This window comes from Benincasa hispida, chromosome 8, assembly GCF_009727055.1.
Source record: "Benincasa hispida cultivar B227 chromosome 8, ASM972705v1, whole genome shotgun sequence".
Lineage (NCBI taxonomy): Eukaryota > Viridiplantae > Streptophyta > Magnoliopsida > Cucurbitales > Cucurbitaceae > Benincasa > Benincasa hispida.
Window position 1 is genome coordinate 63,774,752 of NC_052356.1, and position 22,454 is coordinate 63,797,205.

The 22,454-nt window shown below is 29.6% G+C and overlaps 1 protein-coding gene and 1 long non-coding RNA gene across 4 annotated transcripts; one reads left to right on the plus strand and one right to left on the minus strand.

Moving 5' to 3' along the window:
* Nucleotides 1-311: 311 nt before the first annotated feature.
* LOC120082643 lies at nt 312-4,942 on the minus strand. Of its 3 annotated transcripts, XR_005483236.1 has the most exons (4): nt 4,209-4,942; nt 2,090-3,573; nt 1,123-1,450; nt 312-1,016 (listed from the first exon to the last, which is right to left on the minus strand). It is a non-coding gene; the product is annotated as an uncharacterized LOC120082643 (long non-coding RNA). The 3 variants fall into 3 exon arrangements; XR_005483235.1 differs by having other exon boundaries at nt 1,123-1,239; nt 2,090-4,942; XR_005483234.1 differs by having other exon boundaries at nt 2,090-4,942.
* A 7,582-nt stretch (nt 4,943-12,524) lies between these two features.
* Nucleotides 12,525-20,029, plus strand: LOC120083840 (protein trichome birefringence-like 37). Its single transcript, XM_039039729.1, is given in 6 exon segments — nt 12,525-13,003; nt 13,275-13,446; nt 18,107-18,200; nt 18,203-18,302; nt 18,304-18,342; nt 19,414-20,029. Coding segments are annotated over 6 exon segments (990 nt in total). The 5' UTR covers nt 12,525-12,713; the 3' UTR covers nt 19,709-20,029.
* Nucleotides 20,030-22,454: the final 2,425 nt, after the last annotated feature.

Sequence of the window (22,454 nt, forward strand, 5' to 3'; positions counted from 1 at the left end):
GAGAAAATGACACTTGGCATTGGACACTAAGTATGATACTAATAGGCATCTATTATTTCTATATAATATTTATAATAATTTATTCTTTTTACGTTTTTTTTTTCCATATCTTAGGTGTCGCATAGTAGTGGCCACAACAATGAGTTTGCTAGAAGAACGAGAATGATAAAAGGAGGAAGGAAGGAAGAGAGAGGATATGAGGATGAAGAAGAAAGACTGTTATTTTGTAGATCCGCAACGAGTTGAAGTTCCAGATTAATGCTTTTTTTTTTTTTTTTTTTTGTTTTTTTTTGTAGGTCTAGGTGGAAGAGATGACTGGTATTGTGGCAATAGCATCTGCTCAGTAGCAATGATTGCCAGCAATGGGTTTGCTGGAAGATGACATATAAGAAAGGAAGAAGAAGAGGAAGAAGATGAAAGGAGAAAGAGAGAGGGGGAAGTGAAAGTCCACACCTCAACTAAAACAAACCAATAAGATAACTCATCTGAAAAATGCTACATCGGTGTTGTACAATCATTCAGTGACTGCCACATCAACTTTTTAACCATAAACTAATCGTCAAACTAACTTTAGGGACCATTTTGAACTATTTTTCAAATTTCATAGGCTAAAGTGTTCCTTTTTAAACCTAGAAACCAAATAGACATAAACTTCAAACTTCAGGAACTAAAAGTGTATTTTGCCCTTAATTAAAGACTTATGTTGTTAATTAGTTGAGTTATACATTTGGAGATAAAAGTCTTGTATTTAATGAAATCAACTTCACTTTCTCTTAACAACTCTCTTGTAATGAATCTGCCTTAAGTATAAAATGGGATTAAAACTTTCATTTTATACAATACAAATAAATAGAGGAAAGAGAGGAAAAATAAGAGAGAATTTCTTGTAAACACTTCTTGTGATTTTGAAAGTAGAGTTCTTCATCTCCCTGGACGAAGATCACTTGATCGAACCACGTAACTCGAGTCTTCTTCTTTCTTTCTTCCTTCTCTTTGTCTTCTACTTCATCTTTGTCCTTGCATGTGGTTTTCATCGTCAAAACAAGTTTCCATTGAAGAGTATTCCTAAAGCATTCTCTTGTAGATCAAAACGAAAGTAAACAAAGTATTTTGTTTACTGACCTCTTTTTTGTAAGAAGAAATTTTGATCAACAACGTGGCATTCTGGAAATCATTCATTCCCACAGCTGCCTTCCACTTCTAGAGTTTAAATTCTTCTTGGGCCTCAGTGGATTTATCCTAAAAGGCCAACAATAGTGGTACCATATCAAATACAGATCCAAAGATTTCAAATCATGAAGAATCAAGAATCAAGAACTCATCATAGATGGTTGTTGCAAGGTACAAAGTGGAGAAATTTGATGGTAGAGGTGATTTTGGTCCATGAAAAGCCAAAATTAAGGCAATCCTAGGCCAGCAAAAGCCTCGAGCCATTCTAGATCTTGCCAAACTGCCAGATACGTTGACATTTGAGGAAAAAGAGAATATAGAACTATCAGCTTATGGCACGATTGTTTTAAACCTCAGTGACAATGTATTACGACAGGTGATCGATCAAGAAACGACATTTAATATGTAGACTAAACTAGAAGAACTATTTGTCATAAAAGATTTGCCTGACAAAATGTATTTAAGAGAGGGATTTTTTACTTTCAAAATGGATTCTACAAAGTCTTTAATGGAGAACCTTGATGAATATAAAATGATTGTTTCAGAGTTTAAAAATCTTAGTGAGAAAATTGGAGATAAAAATGAAGTATTATTCTTCTGAACTCATTACCATAAGCCTATAAAGAAGTAAAGACACAATCAACACAGAAGGAATTATATCAGCTTTGAAAACAAGAGAAATGGAATTGAATACTGCAAAGAAAGATTGACCGGCAGCTGAAGGCTTATTTGCAAAAGAGAAAACAAAAAACAATCACAAGAAAAATGCAAAACAGCAGTCAAATGATGAAAATTCCAACAAACAGAATTGCAAGAAAGAAGGGCATCTAATTAAGGACTGTTATACTCTTAAGAGGAAAAATCAGAAGAAAGAGAAGAACAAACAAGTTGAAGTCTCCATCATTGACAGCTCCATTACCTATTCAGATGCACTTGCCGCCACTCAAGACAAAGCTAATCTAATCAGTCCACTTGAAAAGCATGATTGGGTGTTAGATTCAAGCTATACCTTCCACATGACTCCTTTCAAATCATGGTTCAGCACCTATAGAGAAATTGAAGAAGATCCTGTGTATATGGGAAACAATGAGGTCTGCAAAATAATTGGTATTAGTTCAGTTTCCTTAAAATTAGAGGATAGATTAATCAAACTATTAAGGAATGTGAGACATGTTCCTAAACTAAAAAGAAATCTCATATCTTTAGGGATGCTAGACTCTATTGGCTATGAATATCAAGGCAAAGGAAGAACTTTTGAAGTAATTAAAGATGGAAAGGTGGTCTTGGCTGGGGAAAAGGTAAATGGAGTGTTTATAATCAATGGTATGTAGATGATAAACTCAGCAAATACAGTGATTGTTTCCACCTTGATAGAAGGTGATATATGACATAAAAAGTTGACTCACATAGTGCAAAAAGGCTCCAAGCTCTATCTAAACAGTGACTTCTTCCTAATGGCATCAGTGACCAACTCACCTTTGTGAACATTGCATACTTCGCAAGTCAATAAGACATAGCTTTATCAAATCCCACCATACCACAAAAGGAATCCTAAACTATATCCACCTAGATCTTTGGGGGCCAGCCCCAACCATTCCCCCCCCCCAAGTGGATCAATGTACATTCTAACCCTAACTGATAATTACTCTAGAAGAAGTTTGGTTTATTTCCTTAAAACTAAGATTGAAAATCAAACAATGAAGAATATCAAGTACCTAAGAATAGACGATAGACTAGAATTCTGTGGTGAGGATTTTAACAAGTTTTGTAGAAAATGAGGCATAACTAGACATAGAATTGTAAGACACACCCCTCAATAGAATAGAGTTGCAGAAAGACTTAACAAAACCATTATGGAGAGGGTTAGATGTCGTTTATCTAATGTTGTACTACATGAGAAGTTTTGGGCTGAAGTAGCCTCTTACACAATTTATACACTAAATAGATGCCCTCATACTTCTTTAAACTTCCTAACTCTAGAAGAGAAATGGACTAAACACCCCCTAACCTAGATAACTTAAAGGTTTTTTGTTGTGTGGGGAACCAAAAAAAATTAAAGGCTAGAGCTATGATATGTATGTATATTGGTTTCAATGATGGAGTGAAAATAATGAAATAAATTTTACTTTCTCTTAATAAACTCTCTTGTATGAATCTGCCTGAAGTATAAAAGAGGATTCAAACTTTCATTTTATACAATACAAACAAATAAAGAAAAGAGTGGAAAAATAAGAGAAAATATCTTGTAAACTCTTCTTGTGATTTTGAAAGTAGAGTGCTTCTTCTCATAGACGTAGATCACTTGATCGAACCACGTAACTCGAGTCTTCTTATTTTTCTCTTCTTTCTCTTTTTCTCCTACTTTATCTCTGTCCTTGCATGTGTTTTCATCATCAAAACAAGCTGCCATCGAAGAGTGTTCTTACATGTCAAAATGAGAGTAAACAGAGTATTTTGTTTGCTGACGTCTTTTGTGTAGGAAGAAATTTTGATCAACTACGTGGCATTTTGAAAACTATTCATTCCCACAATTGCCTTCCACTTCCAGAGTTTAAATTCTTCTTGAGCCTCAGTGGATTTATCCTAAAAGCCCATCAAGTCTCTAAATTTTGATTTCTAGAGTTAGTTTCTTTGATAAATTAACTTAATTTTTTTTCATTGAAATATGGATTGCCAAAATCTCTCTTCCTGTGTTTCTCATTCACTTCCTTCAAAACTCATATACATGATTTTCACCCACAAAATACAAAAAATTAGTTACCTAAAATACATAAATTAATTCCTAAAGAAAACCTCCTAGTTATAATTATTTGTTATCTAAAATACATAATTAGATTTAGGAAATATAATACATTCACAATAAAAACGGAGGAATATTAATAATAACAATATTCGTAATCTCCTCTTCAAGTTGGAGTGTGAATATCTCGAATGCCCAACTTGCAAAGAAGAAATTCAAAATTTTCTTTTCCCAACACTTTCGTAAAGATATCTGCCAATTAAACTCGAGTAGAAAGTATCAGTATTAATTTTTGGACCTGATTGTGTTTGGACTTGATCGTGTCAAGGTATACCGAGATTTGGAAGTTAGTGGTACGCTATTGATAGAAGAACAAGAAATAGACTCCATCTATGTAATGTTAGCAGAGGGCACCTACGTGAATGGGCAAAGACACCTAAGAACAAGGTGCATTAATTTTGTCAGTGAACAATGCTATACATCAAGAATTGTTACCGTTGATAAAGCATCGTCATAACAGGCATCCGAATCAAAAAAGACACCTAAAGATGAGAAATCTTTCAAAGAAGAATCAATAGAAGAGATAAGTAAAGTGCAACAGGCTCCAATAGAATGAGAAGAAGAAAACAACAAAAACGAAGAAGAGCAATTAATGACACAAATTCCTTTGCAAAGTGGATTACATAATCAAGGGCCACAATTACCAAGATTAATAAGACTAAGAAAACCTAATTTTAGATACGTGAATACGACATTAGCAACATTTGAGGAGCCAACAACATATGAATAAGCGTCATAGAATAGCCAATGGAGAAAGACCATGGAAGAAGAAGTGGACACATTGAGAAGACATCGACATTGGGACATAGTGCCTGAAGCCTAAAAGCACCTAACCATGCAAAATTCCAACAACAATTCGAGATGATGGAAAGAGCTAGAATAGTTAGCGTTGAGGGGGAGTGTTGAAATAGAAGACAATAATAATTATTCTGGAAGGTTTTTGAAGTATCTACCATATGACATAAATATGTAAATTAGATTTCTCTAGAATTATGTTGAAGTATGTAAATAAATATCTCAAAAAAAAGTCTAGAAATATCCTAGGCTTTCTTTAGGTTAAAGAATTCTAGAGAATTCCTCTAGATAAGAATAAACCAAGAAATATCTAGATATTTAGAATCCAAGAATAATCTAGAGAGATCCTTTTGCTAGAGGTTCAAGGATCTCATGCCTATAAATAGTAGTTGTGTCCTCATTTGTAAAGCAAGCAAAGAGAGGAAGAAAGAAAAGCAAGAGAGTTAGAGAGAGAAACCTAGAGTAAAAAGTGAGTGTTATGAAGCACAAATACTTCATGTAAGGCAAAGAATCCGTATCAGACACGTATCAGATACCAATACTTCCAGATACTTCCCAGATATGTATTTGACACACGATTTGACGTATCTATTTCTACACATACTTTTTTTTAAAGAAAAAAGACAAGCACCTCATCTAATCTTTTACAATTTAAAACTAGGCAATCTATTTAAAAAGATCACTACTCGAGTCCGAAACTAAAAGGAAAAAAAACTAAATAACGGACCAAATCCTAGACTAGAATCATCTAATCTCCATATTCACATTTGAGTCTCCACAAAGTCTACCAAAACATAAACCATTTGGATATCTTCAACAATTCAATGAAAAAGTTCTTTGTTTATCTTCATATTTCTCCCTCTAATCTTCTTCTTCTTCTTTGCAATATGAGTCACTTTTCTATTGCATTTTATTAACTATTGTACTTCAACATCTTAGATGTTGCTTTTTTTGTATTGTATTTCAGTGTTTGTATTCTATTTTGTGCTATTGTTATTAACTTGTATGCTAAATTTATCTATATCCTAGATTTTTTTTAAAGAAAAAGAAAATGTATCTTTAACGTATCAGTATTTTTTTTTTTACAAATATATATGTTAAAAAAATATATAAAAAAATGATGCATCCGTAGACGTATCCATATTTTAGTTTTTAAAAATTGACGAATCTCTGTATCCGACCGCATCCGTATCGTATAGCCGTATCTGTGTTTATGCTTCATAGAGTGAATGTGTCTTGAGAGAGTGAAAAAGTATTGTCTCAAAAATGTCAAACCTTCTACATTCATAATAAAAATTTCATTTTTTCAAGATTGTCAATCCATTTTATGACAGTACCATAAATTTGCAACCGTTGAAGAGGCTTTATTTTGTGTAGTTAAAGTTGGCTTCGCGGGACTACGCCTATTGCCTCACAATTTGGTTTCGTTGAGTTGGCATCAACTTTTATTTTCTTTTGGCAAATTATATTCTTTTTTTTTTTTCTTTTTTTGAGAGAGAGAGAGATGGATATGCTAGATCGCAAGAAGGTTAGATATTACATTTGAAAAAAAAATAATGATTATAATTTTTAAAAGAATTAAAAAAACAATTACTTCCAACAAATTATAAAACTGGTTTTTTTATTTAATTGAAAACAATATTAACTCTTTTTGTTCAACAAATGGAAGGTAGAAGAGGAACGTTTACTATTAGAAACAATTTAACTATGTTTGGATTGACTAGTTAAAAGTATATTTATGTCGATATGTCTATCTTGAATAAATATGATCATAAATAATATTTTATGTTGATACATAAATGTGAGCAAAGAATACTTAACATGACTTGTACGGATTTTGAATGACTAGGATGGAGTGATCAACAAGAGGTTATCTAATATGAGATGACTTGAGATAAACTAACTTACAAAAGAGAATGAGTTGAACATTGATGTGTTCATTGCCGCTTAAGTCAAACTAAAGAATAATGATGTAGCAAATAGCCTAACGATGTTAGTAGAAGGAGGAACTTACCTCCTTTTAGGAGTTATTAGAATGTATTTATAAAGGATTGGACTAAGGATTTTTCATTACCCTCTCAAATTTAGAATGGAGAAAGGATACCACGACCACGAGCTAGTATGCCCCTTTAAGTCAATAGGTCACCTCGGCCTCGGTCTCATGTCAAGGTCAAGGTGTGGCCCTCTCTTCCCAAGTCCCAATATGATCAAGAGTCATTTTCTGAATTCAAAAATTAATTATCTCAAGCTCAATTTCATTTGGTTTGTTTCACTTTGATTTCATTCTTAGTTGTATTTTTTTTTTTTAGGTTTGTCTCTTAGGTCCAAAATTACCCACAACGGCTTCCTTAATCTAATTTAATTGGCTCAATTTTCATTAAGACAAAATGCAATTATAAACTAAATGATATCTTATTATTATTATTATTATTATTATTATTTTAGAACGTAAGGTTACCTTTCATGGGAAGGAAGGTGGATTCCAGCTTAGATAACCTCTAATTAAAAAAAGTAGATATGTCATATTTGTTGGGTTATGCTAAGGTCAGCATATTTAGTTCAAAATTTAAAGGATGTTAAGCTATGAAATTCGGTATTATTTTAATTGATCTACAGATAAGATACAAATATAAAGTGAATGATATGAATACAATACTTTAAAATACAAAAACTTATAATCCTTATAAAAGATGTTCACAATAATTACTATCTTATTAAACGTTTTTACAAGACGTTAATTACTATTCTAAAAGGCGAGACATTAATTACTATTCTAAAAGTTGATAGTTAGATCTCCCAAACTATAATTATCGAATTAAAAAAAAATATAAAATAAAAGAGTTAAATCTTTAAACAGTGGGTCCCTTCCCTTAGCAATTTGCAGCCTAAATCATACTTGAGAAGAATTATTTTCTTTAACAAACCCCAAAAGCTATACTTTCCTTTTCTTTCCGCTTCCTTTTCTTTATTGAAGTTACTATTGTACTTTTCTTAAAATATGTGGTATGTCTTCAATACGGACACAAACTTCTTTACTCGAAAAATAAAATTGATGCAATCATGGGCAAGACACATACGGGCCAAGGAACACATGTCCCCTCAATTTATCCATTTTCTATATTTTTGATATAAATTATAAAACGATATGTATTAATATATATAAAAGTTCAACTTAAATAACACTATTGGTGCTAGCTGGTTGATGTGGAGTGTTGTTAGTGAAGCATACAAGTTCAAATCTAATAGCTAACCAACATTTTACTTTGAAATTTACAATACTTTCGGTTTATAAATTTTATTTTTTTTTAAATTCACTTTTCAATCTCAACTCTTAAGAACATTCTATTAAAAAGGGTTCCTTCATTTTTCTACATATTTTTTATATTCACATTACGAGCTGTTTTTAAATATAGACAAATGAATCAAAATATTTACAAGATATAACAAAATTTTAGAACTATCAATGATAGACACTAATAGACTTTTATCAGTGTCATTCATAGAAGTCTATCAGTGTCTATCAACGTCTATCATTGATAGTTCTAAAATTTTGTTATATCTTGTAAATATTTTCAACAATTTTACCATTTGAAATAATTTTCCTTTACATTACGATATATATATTTTCGTTTGTTTCCATGTTATTTTTACAAGCATATTACTCTTATAGGTTTTTATAATTAATTTCAAAGTTCAAGCTAGAGGATTATTTGTGGTCACTCGTTTGGATATACGAGCTCGACAAGTAAATGTTAAAATATTCTTAGACTTTAAGTTTTGATAATTTATATAATAGAATGTAATATTTTTATTATTAATACTTTTGTAGAGTTAAGTCAAAACTAATATGGATAGGTATTATAAAAGAAAAACAACAATAGAGACTATAAAAGTATCATCTTCAAAAAAAATATTTTTGATTCTGATCGATCTTATACAAAAATAAATCTAGAAGAACTACCTGCAGATCTTGATCTAGATATTGTGAATGCATTGAATTTAGTAACAATTTTAATGAAATACTATAGAAAACAAAAGAATCTTATTGGAGTTTGTTGTTGAGTATGGTTTTTTATTTCTGTCATAGTCATGTTACTGAAGTCCTTAAAATGGATGGTCTATTTCTAATTCCAGGATAAAAAAGTGAAATTATCAGCCAGTTGTAAATTTATATCATTATCGTGTTGAAGTTTGCTATGTCATCATTGATATGCAACTTTAAGAGCTGAATACTCATTTTACTAAAACAAATACTGAATTGCTTCTCTATGTGTCATGTCTAAATCTGAGTAATTCATTTATTTCTTTTGATAAAAACAAGCTTATTTGCTCAATTTTATCCCAAAAAAAAAAAAAAAATCAGCTATTGAACTGTTTATGCTTGTGATTCAACTTCAAAATTTTATTATTGATATGTATTCAAATATTGAGTTTTTTTAGCTAAAAAGCATATCTGATCTTGTAGTTAAAAAAATTCATGACTAATAAAGACAAGGTCTATCTATTAGTTTATAAATTACTCATCTTAGAGTTGATTTTACCTGTTGCCACAACTATTATAGAGAAAACATTTTCTACTATGCCTATTGGAAGACTTGATTGCGTAATCGAATGGGAGGTCAATGGATGAATGATTGTCTTATAATCTATATTGAAAAAGATTTATTTTATAAGTTAAATACTGAAGTTATCATTGATCAATTTCAAAACATGAAAACTCGTAAATGACAATTGTAATGTATTAAATTAGTTAATTTATGAGGTTATGAACAACTTTTCTACATTCATTTATAGATTTTTTTGTTAGACTAGTACATATAGTGCCCTTATATAGAATTCCTAGTTTTGCCATTTGATGCAATATAATGACGGATAACTTAATTTTCAAATACTTTTATCTTGCATTAATTTCTTTTTAAAATTATTTTCACAGCTCTTATTTGAGTTATATTAATAAAGATTTAAAATCATATTAATTATGAGAACATAGGTTGGGTTTGGATTTTTTTTACCAACACCATAGATCGGTGGTTTGAAAGACCTAAACAAAGTCTCCATAATCCAACCCTTAAAATTTGGATTGATTTGGATTGTGTCTTTGGGTTATTATTATAAACTTGAGGTCTTGAATGTGAGAGATAAAAAATCAAGATCTACAATAAAAAAAAATTAAAAAAAAAAACGAGAGAAATTGATTACTGAAAAGTAAACCAAGAGAGATTCGAGTACTCACTGTCATTGGAAATCGACACCAATAATGGAAAATTGTTCAAGAGGGAAACTAGAAATCTGCAGGGACAAAGATCAGAGAGAGTTGGAGGAGATTGACAGAGAAACACAGGAAGCCATGACGTGAGGGACATTGATGTTGAGGGTGGATATTGCACAAAGGCATATCATGAGAAAGATTGATGTTGAGAGAAGGTGGAAATTGCACGAAGTCAAAGGAGATGAGGAGAGAAAGAACGATATAAGCTCAACCCTAAAAATAAATCCCAAAAACTAACATTATATATAATAAATTATTTGTAGTTTTGGTTGGATAGTCCAAATTTATTTGAATGGTCAATTTATTTGAGCACCTCAATCCTACTTGTAACTTCTCTCAATAGGAAATTATTGGGAAATGATAGAGAATGATGGTTGTTGAAACTTGAAAGGAAAGAAAATGCAAATATGGCATTTGAGTTTAGTTAGTGAAATACGTTTTGAAGGTTGAGGAAGCAAAATGCAAACCCAAAACCCCACATCGATATGATAATTTGGCATTAAAGTAATGTTGGGTGCTGTGTTGGCCACTCTTCACTGCCAGCATGTTTTGTGATAAAGAGGGCCCCCAATCACTCATTCAGCAGCTCTTCCTCTCACCTTTCTTTTATGGATAAAATATCTTTTTGGTCCTTACATTTTAGATGTAGTACCTATTTAGTCTTTATATTTTCAAAAGTTATACATTTAGTCTTTAACTTTTGAGTTTTGTTTTAATTTAGTCCATGAGTTTCAAAATGTATAACTTTATCTTTGAGATTTGAGTTTTATTTCAATTTGGTCCCCAAATTTCAAGATTTTACATTTTTTTAACATCAATTTTTCATTAAATACTCACTTTTAATCAATTTTTACAAATAATTAGAAATAGTTATAAAATAAAACTATGAATTTAATTTTAAAAGTGGTAAAAAAAATAGTGAAACTTAATTAATTATAATTCTTTTAATGATTTTAATTTATTAATATAGATTAATAATAAAGATGGAAAATGAGTATTTAGTGAACAATCGAGTTTAAAAGTATAAATCTTGAAATATAGGGACCAAATTAAAACAAAACTCAAATGTTAAGGATTAAAATTGAACATTTTAAAACTTAGAAACTAAATTGAAACCAAACTTAAAACTTGAGGACTAAACATATAACATTTTAAAATTTATGGACTAAATAAAAACTAGGTTCAAAACTAGAGACCAAAAAAGTATTTTTTTCATAAAATTAATATTTACGGTGAGAATTAGAACATGATGCTTTTGTAATTGGTTCGCTGCTCACCGATAATATTATCAACTTATAAATTTAATTACAAATTTGTGTCTATTTAATCGGATTTTTGAAATTAAAAATTTGCTTTTTTAAGTTTTGAGTTTTATTATTATTTTTAACTCAAAATTTAAGATTTTATTAGACATTAAATTTATATATATATAGAAGGTTAATTAATTTTAAAATTATTTATATTTTTTAAGGATCTATAAAATACAAAATTTAATGTTTTATAGATGTATTAGATATTTTTAAAAGTTCAAAAACCAAATAGATACCGCAAGTTTTAGAGGTTAAACTTGTAATTTAATCTATTACTATATTAAATATATATTTTAAAATAAATATGCCTTTTTTAATAACAGAAATGTGGTTTTTCTAAATAATAATTTCGGGCCATTTTGAAGGTTAAAAAATAAACGTAGATATATTTTTGAAATAGTAAACAAGAAACAATGTGTCACGTGTCGAAACCGTGTGTACACGACTCCACTTGCATTGGTAGGTAGTGTAAAACACCCCCGTGACATGCAGACCTATGGCTTTACTTCTTAATTGCGAACAAAATAATTGGACTAAACTAAATTAAACATTAACTTTCCCATCTTACCGGTTGTAAAAAAATGTTGCATTTTTAAATGCAAAAAACAAACGGACAAACTTGGTCCACCCTCAATTGTACTCATAATTTTGCTGCTCAAGTTAAAATGTTAATATATTTAATTTTACTCGAATTCATTAACTTAAGTTTTTGAATCAATCGATAATTTGACATTTCACTTAGAGTATTTAGACTCGCAACTTTAAGAGAAAGATAATTTACTCCTCTCTACATATTATAACATATTATTACTTTATATTATTTTTGTTATAGTGTTTATTATTAAAAACACATTCTAACTTAAACTATTACTATAACTCAAACTAAAATAGTGTGCATCTAAATATAGAGTAACATAACTCATAAATTATAATAGTTAGAGGCTATAATAATCAACTTAATATCTCAAATGTTTTTTTTAGATATTATAACACAGTTTGTCACCTACTAAATCTTTTTTTTTCCTTTAATATTTAGAACAATACTTGAGTTGATCTTAAATTACATCTATTTTGTGCCAACTATCTTTAAAATACTTTTGTTTTTTAACCTTAAACTGCCAAAAGATGATTGCATTTTAATTGGGTTTTCTCTATCCATTATTTTAACCCAATAATGTTGAAAAATCTCAATGATTTTTCCCAACCCACGTTACCAAAGCATGTGAATTCTCTCTCTCTCTCTCTCTCACACTCACTCAGGCTGCCATTTTCGTATATAAACTCACCTGAGCCAATGCTAAAAGCTTCACATTCATAGCTCAATCAGAGTCATTCGCAAGCATTTTGGGAGCCCAAAAAAAAACAAGAAATGGGTTTTGGGGCCAGACTGGTTTTAGCTCTGCTTCTTCTTCTTCTTCAAGCTTCTTGGTTGCAAGCAAAGGCTGCGGGAACCAACAAACGAAGCATGTTGAAAGGACGAAAACAAGCAAGTAATTGTAATTTGTTTCAAGGAAGATGGGTTATAGACCCCTCTTTCCCTCTTTACAATTCTTCTGCCTGCCCTTTCATCGACCGCGAGTTTGACTGCCAAAAATATGGCCGACCCGATTCCCTTTACCTCAAATACTCTTGGCGACCCGACTCATGTAATCTTCCAAGGTAATTTCTCTCTCTTACTGCAAATAATAAAAATGGTCTCTGTTTTTTTTTATTTTTTTATTTTACTTTTTGTAGGCCTTCTTCTGGTAAGGCTGTTTTATGATGTTTTGGTTAATGATGGGGTTGTGGAAAGGGTAATGGGGTAATGATATAAATTGGGGGAAATTGTCGTTAAAATTTCCGGAAATTGGGGGGAGATTTGGGGAATAATTAAAGTAAAGAGGGGTATATAGGAAAAAAAATTTGAAATGGGTTTTTGGGAATTTTTCAGATTTGATGGGGTGGATCTTCTGAAGAGATGGAGTGGGAAAAAGATAATGTTTGTGGGGGACTCACTGAGTTTGAATATGTGGGAATCGCTTTCGTGTATGCTACAAGCGTCGGTGCCTAATGCCAAAACCAGCTTCGTCAGAAGGGACTCTATCTCCTCTGTCTTCTTTCAGGTTTTCCTCTACTTTTTACTCTCTCTATTTTAATTCACTAGTTTTGTTTTATTTTTTCTTTTTAATTTTTTTTAATGACAATATTTTTAGGCGATTTTTTTTTTTTTTAAAAAAAACATAAGCTTATTTCCACCCCACCTTTTACAATAATTTTTAAAAAATAAAAATAATCTTTTAAAAGCTAGTTTTTTTTTCTTTTAATTTTTAAAATTTAACTTGATTTTTTAAATTATTGATAAGAACTAGATAACAAAAGAAAAATTTGAAGTTAAAAGTAGTATATATAAGCTTATTTAAAAAAAAAAAATCAAATAGGTACAAAAAGGTCTTTGTTTTTTTTTTTTTTTTAAATTATGCATATTTTCTCTCATTTTCTTATCCTGATTTGTATCAATCTTAAGTAGAATAGTTCATTTTTTAGCTAAATTCTAAAAACAAAAATATGTTTTAAAAATTATATATATATATATAATTTTTAAAAACTAACTTGGTTTTTTATAATATGAGACTTAATTTTTATAATATGAGTAAAAAGTAGATATCAACTAGAAATTTAAAATTAAAAAGGGTATTTACAGATTTAATTTTTAAAATCTAAAAATAAAAATGGTTATTAAATGAGACCTTAATGATTCGGGCACTATTTTATTCACTTTATGAGGTTGACTTTATCGGTTGAAGTTATTATAAGATTAAATAATTAAGCTCTAATGGCCAAAGTAATTTAACCATGATTATTGTTTTATAATTTTATTATACAAGAATCTCTACATTATTGAGACCAAACTTATAATTTAATTTTTGTATTATCAAAATTTAGTTTATTTATTAATGATTTTTTTTTCTTATGTTGAGCTTACTTTTTAAATTGCTCTTGAAATCTTAGCTTATAATTATGTTTGTAAAATTTTTTGCTTTACTAAATCGATGCTTAGTAGCCAACTGGCGTTGGTATATGTTGAAGAATAAAGGTATGTTTTGAGTAACAACTATCCTAAACTCATAATAACCACAACTTATTACAATAAATACTATTTTGTATTTCCTAATTAGCTACCGTCAATCATATTTCAAAATTCCAATTTGCTACCATGTTTACTATTTTATTTTCAAACTAAAATAGTTTATGTATCAAACACATACTACTATAATCTAAATTAAAAAAAAAAATTTCACCTTCAACACAAACTATTATAACTCAACTATAATAACCTAGAACTATAACCAACTTCTTGCCCAAAACGCCCCTAAAAGAACCATCGATGTGCTTAATAATTTATTTCAATTAACTACTATTTAATAATTATTATTTTGTTGAAATACTATTTTGATCCATATACTTTAGAATTTGCATAACTTTAGTTTATGTACTTTCAAATGTTCAAATGTAGGGGATGTATGGAATGTTGTGTTGATTATAATAGTGTGTGCTTAAAATATAGACTATTTTAGTTTGGGTTATAATAGTCTATGTTTGAGATGCATATTATTTTAAATTAAGTAGGAAATATTAAACATTGTAACAAAATGAAAAAAAAGATGATGGGTAGAAAATAGTAAACACAAAAATTTGAATTAGTAATAATACTATAGTTAATTATATCTTATAATAATTGAAAACAACAATTATTATAATTGGATTCCCAAACATATGGTAGACTACCACTTGAAGTTCGGCCTCCAAATACTCCCTTAGTTTCTCTTACTTTCAATAAATCTAAAATTTGGGTTTCAAAATTAATTATTATTGAAATTGGCTAAATAATAAAAATAATTTTCATGCAAGAAAATACAATATATGTTTATTTTCAAAATTATAATGAAAATGTAAATAGATAAAAAAAAAGGAAAATAATAACAATAAAATAGTTGCAAGAACTAAATTTAAGTTTTATGAAACTATATGAATTAAAACGGGCATTTGAAAGTAATAAATTAAAATTGAACTAACTATATTAACCAACTTTAATAATAATCTTACTTTTTAAAAATTCTCTCAAAATCTTAGCAAAAACGTTTGTAGCTTACTTTTTTGAGATGCCCCTATGTAACTTATTATTTTTCTTTAAAAAAAAAAAAAAACATAACAAAGAATTCATCGAAAATAAGAATAGAAGAAACACAAGTTTAAAAAACAATAAAAATAAAAATAAAAATAATTATCAAACCACTTCTATAAATTTAGAAGTTGTTTTTAGTATGATTACGAGGTGGGAGATTAAACCTCTAATCTTTAGATACGGAAGTCATATCAATGTTTCACTTTGATGTATGAATTTAAAAGTTAGTAATATATCCTTCATTTTTTTTTTTTTTTTTAAATTAACATGAAGATAAATAAGAATGATGTCTGATGTTTTATGAAGTAAAGTTTGCGAGGTTTGCATTTATGTAAACAATCAAATATGGTCATAGATTGAAGAGGTTTGAAACATTTATGAGACGGAGAATCTGTGTCCAATGATGAAATAAGTAATTAAGAACTAAATAGAAGGATGGGAATCTTTTCATTTTCATCGGGACAGCGAGCAATGCATGCTCTAGTCTATTTTATTGTGAAATTGGTAAATTATATTTTAGTATTTTAATATAATATAAAGCTTTTATTTGCATCAAAATTATTTGACTCCTTCAACCACGTATGGCCCGCAAGAGAGTGACAATTTCGGTGGCCACGTGTATTACGTCGCCGAAACAAATCCACTGACAGCCTGTGATGGGCAATTTCGACCAAATTCGCTGACAGTGACGGTGGCGGATTGCGGTGCTCTCTGTTCTATTATTTTTCTAAGAAAAAAAACATTATGGCGACATGTCGGATAAGGCCTCTGTTAATTTAATAAGAAAAATAATATTTCTGAGTGATTAGCTCGAAAAGTTGAGCCGATATTTCATTTTAATTTTTTTCTTTTTCTTTTTGTATTTTTAAATTTATGTATTTTTTTTTACCATTTTTTAATTATAGATTTCGCGCGGACACTCAAAATTTTAGTCAAATTATCAAAAAAAATTTAAAACTCGTCTTGGTTCTCTTTTTGTCTTTTTCAGAATCTTAAACTTTTATTCCTAAATTTTGTGTTTAATTTTCATTTAATTCTTAAGCTTTCAAATCACTCATGATTTATTTTCAATTTTTGTGTTAATGTTGATTAACTAATTTAAAAGACTTTAAGAGTTATAGTTAATTACTTTTTCTTAATTTTTTTCATAGCTATTAAAATTAATTTTATATTTTTAATTTATAATTATTTTAGATTAATCGATTGAAAATTCATAGTGAAAATTTAAAAACTAGATTCAAAATTCAAGGGTATGTAAAATGTTCAAATCTAAAGATCAAATAGAAATAAAACTCAAAATTTAAGAGTAAAAGTGTAATATTTTGAGATCTTATAACCAAAAGCATATTTTTCCCTCAAAACATTAATATAAAGTAGATAATAAAATATAAAAACATACGGATAAAAGTAATATTTATAAGCTTAATTTTTAAAAATAAAAAACTAAAATTCTAATGGTTATCAAATGAGATTTTAATTTTTTTCTCATTGTATTTTATTTTAAAAGATTGAACTTATAAATACTACTTTCATATCCATTCATCATTTTTTTATCTACTTTCTAATATTGTTTTCAAAATCTATATCAAGTTTTGAAAACTAGAAACAATAATTTTTAATTTTTTTCCCCTTTTTTTCCTTTTTTTCTTTTTCTTTTTTTTTTCTTTTTTCTTTTTTCTTTTTTTTTTTTTTTCAGATTTGACTAAGAATTCATAAGTTATATTAAGAAAGATAAAAGAATATTGTTAAAGAAATGGTAAGAAATGATGCACAATTCTTTCTTTTAGAAAAATAAAGAATTGAGACGCAACTTAATAAGCAATTATGTTTGTTTTCTTACAACTTTTTTTGTCTTGTTTTTATTTTTTTCTATAATTTTCGTTTGGTAACCATTGTGTTTTTTTGTTTTTTAAAATTAAGTTTATAACATTTACGTTTCTTACAATGATTTCTGTCTTTCTTAGATAAAATGGTTGAATTTTTAATCAAATTCCAAAAATAAAAGTAACTTTTTGAAAGCTAATTTTCTTAGTTGTCAAAATTTGACTTGGTTTTTAAACCATTGGTAAAAAGTAGATAACAACGAAGAAATTTATTGGTAAAAATAATATCCATAGAGTTAATTTAAAAAAAAAAAATGATTATCAAATAGGGACATAATTTCTCGCTAATTTACTCAAAAGACCGACAGAAATCAACCAAACATATTTTTAAAAAAATGGTCATAAGGATAATTATCATTTTCTATATCTAAAATATATAAAATTATTTTATGTTTCGGACATTCTCAGTAGTTAAATAAGTTTTCATTGTGTCAGGACACTTTTAGTTAGATTTGGGTGTTTTGGCCCTCCTAAATTTGGGGTTTCTTTTTTTTTTTTTTTTTTTTTTTTCTCTTAATCTATTTAATTAGTTTGGTTCTGTATTCAGGTGCTTTTATGGTTTATTCTGCGCTGCGAAACTTAATTTTGGATGCTGATGTGATAAAATTAATTTTTTTTAATGGTTAATTTTATAATTCATTCAAGTTTTGAATCCAATAGGATTTAATGGACAGAATGCTGGCAATAAATAAGTAAAATAAAATTGTGTTTGGACAGGATTATGGGGTAACATTGCTCCTATATCGGACACCGTATCTTGTGGACATAGTGAGAGAGGACGTTGGTCGAGTCCTAAAACTAGACTCCATCGAGGCTGGAAGACACGGTATCAAGACATGGACCGCTTGGTAGCGTTTTACAAGGGATTGACCACATGGGCCAGATGGGTTGACCTCAATGTCGATCCTACCAAACAAGGTCTTCTTCCAAGGAATCTCGCCAACCCATTATATGTAAGTAATTTTTAGGCTTTGTTGGGTAGACATTTATACACGTTTGATAATTATTTTATTTTTTTAATCTTTATTTTTTAAAAATAAACTATCACACTACTTTTATTCACAAATTTTTTCGTTTTTTATCTACTTTTCACCAATTATTTAAAAAAACCAAGCCAAATTGTGAGAACTAAAAAAAAGTAGCTTTCAAAATGTTGTTTTTGTTGTTAGAATTGGTTAAGAATTTAATTATATACTTAAAAAAATGCACATCATAGAAATATGAATGAAATATATTAATCTTAAAAAAAAATGGTTACCAAACGGGACCTTAATATTTAGTGTTTTTTTTAATTTTTTTGAAAACTAAGTTTATTTTTCTACACTCATAGTTTTCAAATCTCTTATGTAATATTGAACTCTTAGTTACTTTCTAGAAAAATATTTTTTTTTGAAAACTACTTTTTTTAGTTTTTAAATTTTGACTTTGATTTTGAAAACATTCCTAACATGTTGACATCAAAACATAGAAAACTAATCGATGAAAATGATGTTTATAGGCTTAATTTTGAAGAAAAAAATAAACAAACAATCAAATAGTTATCAAAGAGGACTTTAACCTTCGAAATCAATTTCAGGGAAATGATTCATAAGCTTTTAGAAAACACCTTTTATATATATATATATTATATATATATATATATATATGCAGGCTTCCAAGCTAGCCGTGAATGAGATATTTTCATATTTTCATTCCTATAGTTTAGTTGGATGTTTTTTAAGGCATGTTTGGACTAAGGAACCAGAGTTAAAGCGGTAGAGTTGTTAACTTTATTGTTTGTTTAGTCCAAAGAGTTTGAAACCCTTAGATTAAAAAATCATCACTTCCATGAGTTATTACCTCCTTAGACTATGGACTCCACGGTTACCCAAATGCTTACCCAAATGCTTACCCAAATGCTTTTAATGTTAAACACCAAATAGAGAAAGCTTAAGCTTTAGATTGGGTTCAAATATTTTAGATACTTCCTTATTGGTTTGTCATTATGTTCAAGTTTAACTAAAAGTTGAACGGCAATGAAATAGGGGGAAGGAATGGAATCAACCAAAAAAGAATTGCAATGGAGAGAGTGAGCCATTAACCGGATCAATGTATCCAGCAGGAGCACCACCAGCTGTAGATGTTGTAAATAGAGTATTGAGTAGGATAAAAGTACCTGTCTACTTGTTGGACATCACCACGCTCTCTCAGCTAAGGAAAGACGCCCATCCCTCTGGTTATAGCGGCGAGCATGCCGGCACAGATTGCAGTCACTGGTGCCTTCCTGGGTTGCCAGATACATGGAACCAGCTCATGTACGCTGCCCTCTTGACCATGTGAAATTTCAAACAAACTTAATATGAGATCTCTGACAAAATTTCAGAGACAACTCTCTTCTTTTTCTACGACAGAAAATAAGGAACAGGTAACAAGTATAATATTCATTGGATGGTACAGAGAATAGGAGCAACAAAATGGATAGAATTGAATTTTACGGGACTAGGAATGAACTTCTGGTTTATTCATTCAACAGACTTGTACCCATTTAGCTTTACACTTTGATTTGATGGATAGTTATGTAATCTTTCCACAATGAAGCGAATTGTCAAATGAATTGGTTTACTTGGATTGACAAGATATTGGATTATATTATATTCAGCACACAACTACATTTTCTCTAACATCATATGCAAAGCATCTTTCCTTTAGTATCTAATAGGATTTGATCATTAGAAGACACGACACCTTAATGATTTATAACTATTAGTAATAAGCCAAGTTTCTTACTAGAAACAACGACTAATGGTTTACATGGAAACATAAAGTCATAAATAAAGAAAACCAATGCGTTTAAATAAATATATGGCTAAATTAAATGAAAGATTCCTAAATTTTGTATTTTGTGTCAGAAATATCTTTAAACTTTTAAAAGATTCAAAAATACCTTTAGACTTTTAAAATCGATTAAAAAAAATACCCTTGTCGTTAGTTTTAGATGGAAATTATTAATGTATTGTTTCAAAAATAACTTTGGACTTTCAAAAGTTTAAAAAATATCCTTAGACTAAAAAAAAAACATAAAAAAATGTTCACACAAACTGTTAATACTCGTTTAAAAAGTATTCTTAAACTTTAAAAAATTACATTAATACCCTTATTGTAAGAGCGTTTTTAACTTTAAGGTAAGAGTACCAATGCAACTTTTAAAAGTTTGTAGGTACTTTTACAATGAGGTATCAACCGTTTCTGTTCATATATTAGTATTAAGGGTATTTTTTGAACTCCTTTTTTTTTTTTTTTTTTTTTTTTTAAGTTTAAGGATATTTTTGAGATTTTTGAAAGTCCAAAGATATTTAGATGTGAGACTCCCTCTCAATTAAGCTTAGGCTCTCCCTATGTATGTTAATATTAGCATTTGACACTTCGACACCTGACAATGTGTAAGACTCCTCTCGACTTGATTATCTTCCTCTTGGATCTGTGAACTCCCTTCATCAACAACTCTTAGGTCCCTTAAGCCAAAGAACTCCTTCTCTGAAGCTGAGTCTTAGGCTCCTCCCAAGACTGAGAATCCCTTCTCTGGTAGCAATGGCTTAGGCTCCCCCTAAGACCTTGAAACTCTTCAAAGTGTTGTTCTCAATGGATGAATAACATGCACAACAAAATAGTGAGCAAAAAGCAAGAATACGATGTAGAATAGTTCGGCTAGAATAAAAAAGAACGTCTTGCTCAATTACACAAACACGACAACCCTAAATGGTTTGCAAAACTCACATTAAATAAACGAACCCAATAAAGAAAATAAGTCCTCATTTGGAATAAAAAGTCATGCTTCAAAAAAGAAAGTATCAGACTAAATATCACAATTAGATATTTCCAGATATGGAAAATATTTTGTAGGAAAATACTCTGATATCACAACTAAATGTTAATACTTTATTTGAGACATCTGCAGAACCATTGTCTTAGAGAAAATAATAGAGCCAACAAACCAAATCTAAAAAAAAAATAAAAAAAATCCTCCTTTGGTTTATAAATTTCTTTTATAGGCAGAACAAAAACTAATTACCATTCAACAATAAGCACGAATATCTAAAAGAAAGTCTTGACAAAAGTAATAACATCAACAGAAAAACACAAAACAAGTTGAAACATATCAGTCCCAGAGCAAAAACACATCATAATTAAGAGTAGAAAAAAGTTAGAAACCTCCACCAAACCAAACCACAAACAACTCCCCCTTTCTGGCTGTAAAAAAAACAAGAGCATCAACATCGTTGTTGAGAAGACGAAGCACTGCATCCCGAGATAAAACAGACCGCATGACCAGTAAAACCTCATCCACTTCAACCTTTTTCTCCTAAATTTGGCGTACTAAAGACTCCAGATCACGAGATGCAATGGAAAGAAGTTGAAGAATACGACCACCAAACGAAGAAGCTTTGATTTGAACCATCAAGATGATAATTAGTCGTTGTAGTATCCAGATTAGGAATATGATGACCCTGCAAAAATTTAGGATTGATGGAGAAGAGATTTGGAGATTGTTGGGCCTGCTTCTTTTTTAATGAATAAAATGAGCCCAAATGATGAATGATAAGGCCCTTCTTGCTAATCAATTTCGTGAGTCCAATTATTTTGCCCCAAAAGAATTTTGGTTTGGTAGAATACTTGGCTACCGTTTGTCCACGAACTTCCAGCTGATGTGCTCCACGTGGTTTGATCCACTGACCCTCGCCTGATGGAAGTGAAAGAAAAAAAAATATTTTGATGGGTGATAATTTCATAATTAATTTCCTCTCTCTCTCTTGCTCTCTCATTCTCTCTTTTCGATTTTTGCAGAACTTCTTCTAACCTTAATTTTCTGTTTGTTTTGTGCGACTGTTTGAGTAAACAATTGATGAACAAAGCATGCAATCTTGAAGAAGAAAAAAATAAGAGAAGCGCTGCACAACGATATACATGGTTCGGTAAAATGATGCCTACATCCACGGGAAAGAGGAGAGATCATTATTCGAGAGCTAAGTCACAGATTTTTCTTTTACAGATTTCAAGTTTTCTTGAAGCTATTGTAATTGTATTCTAC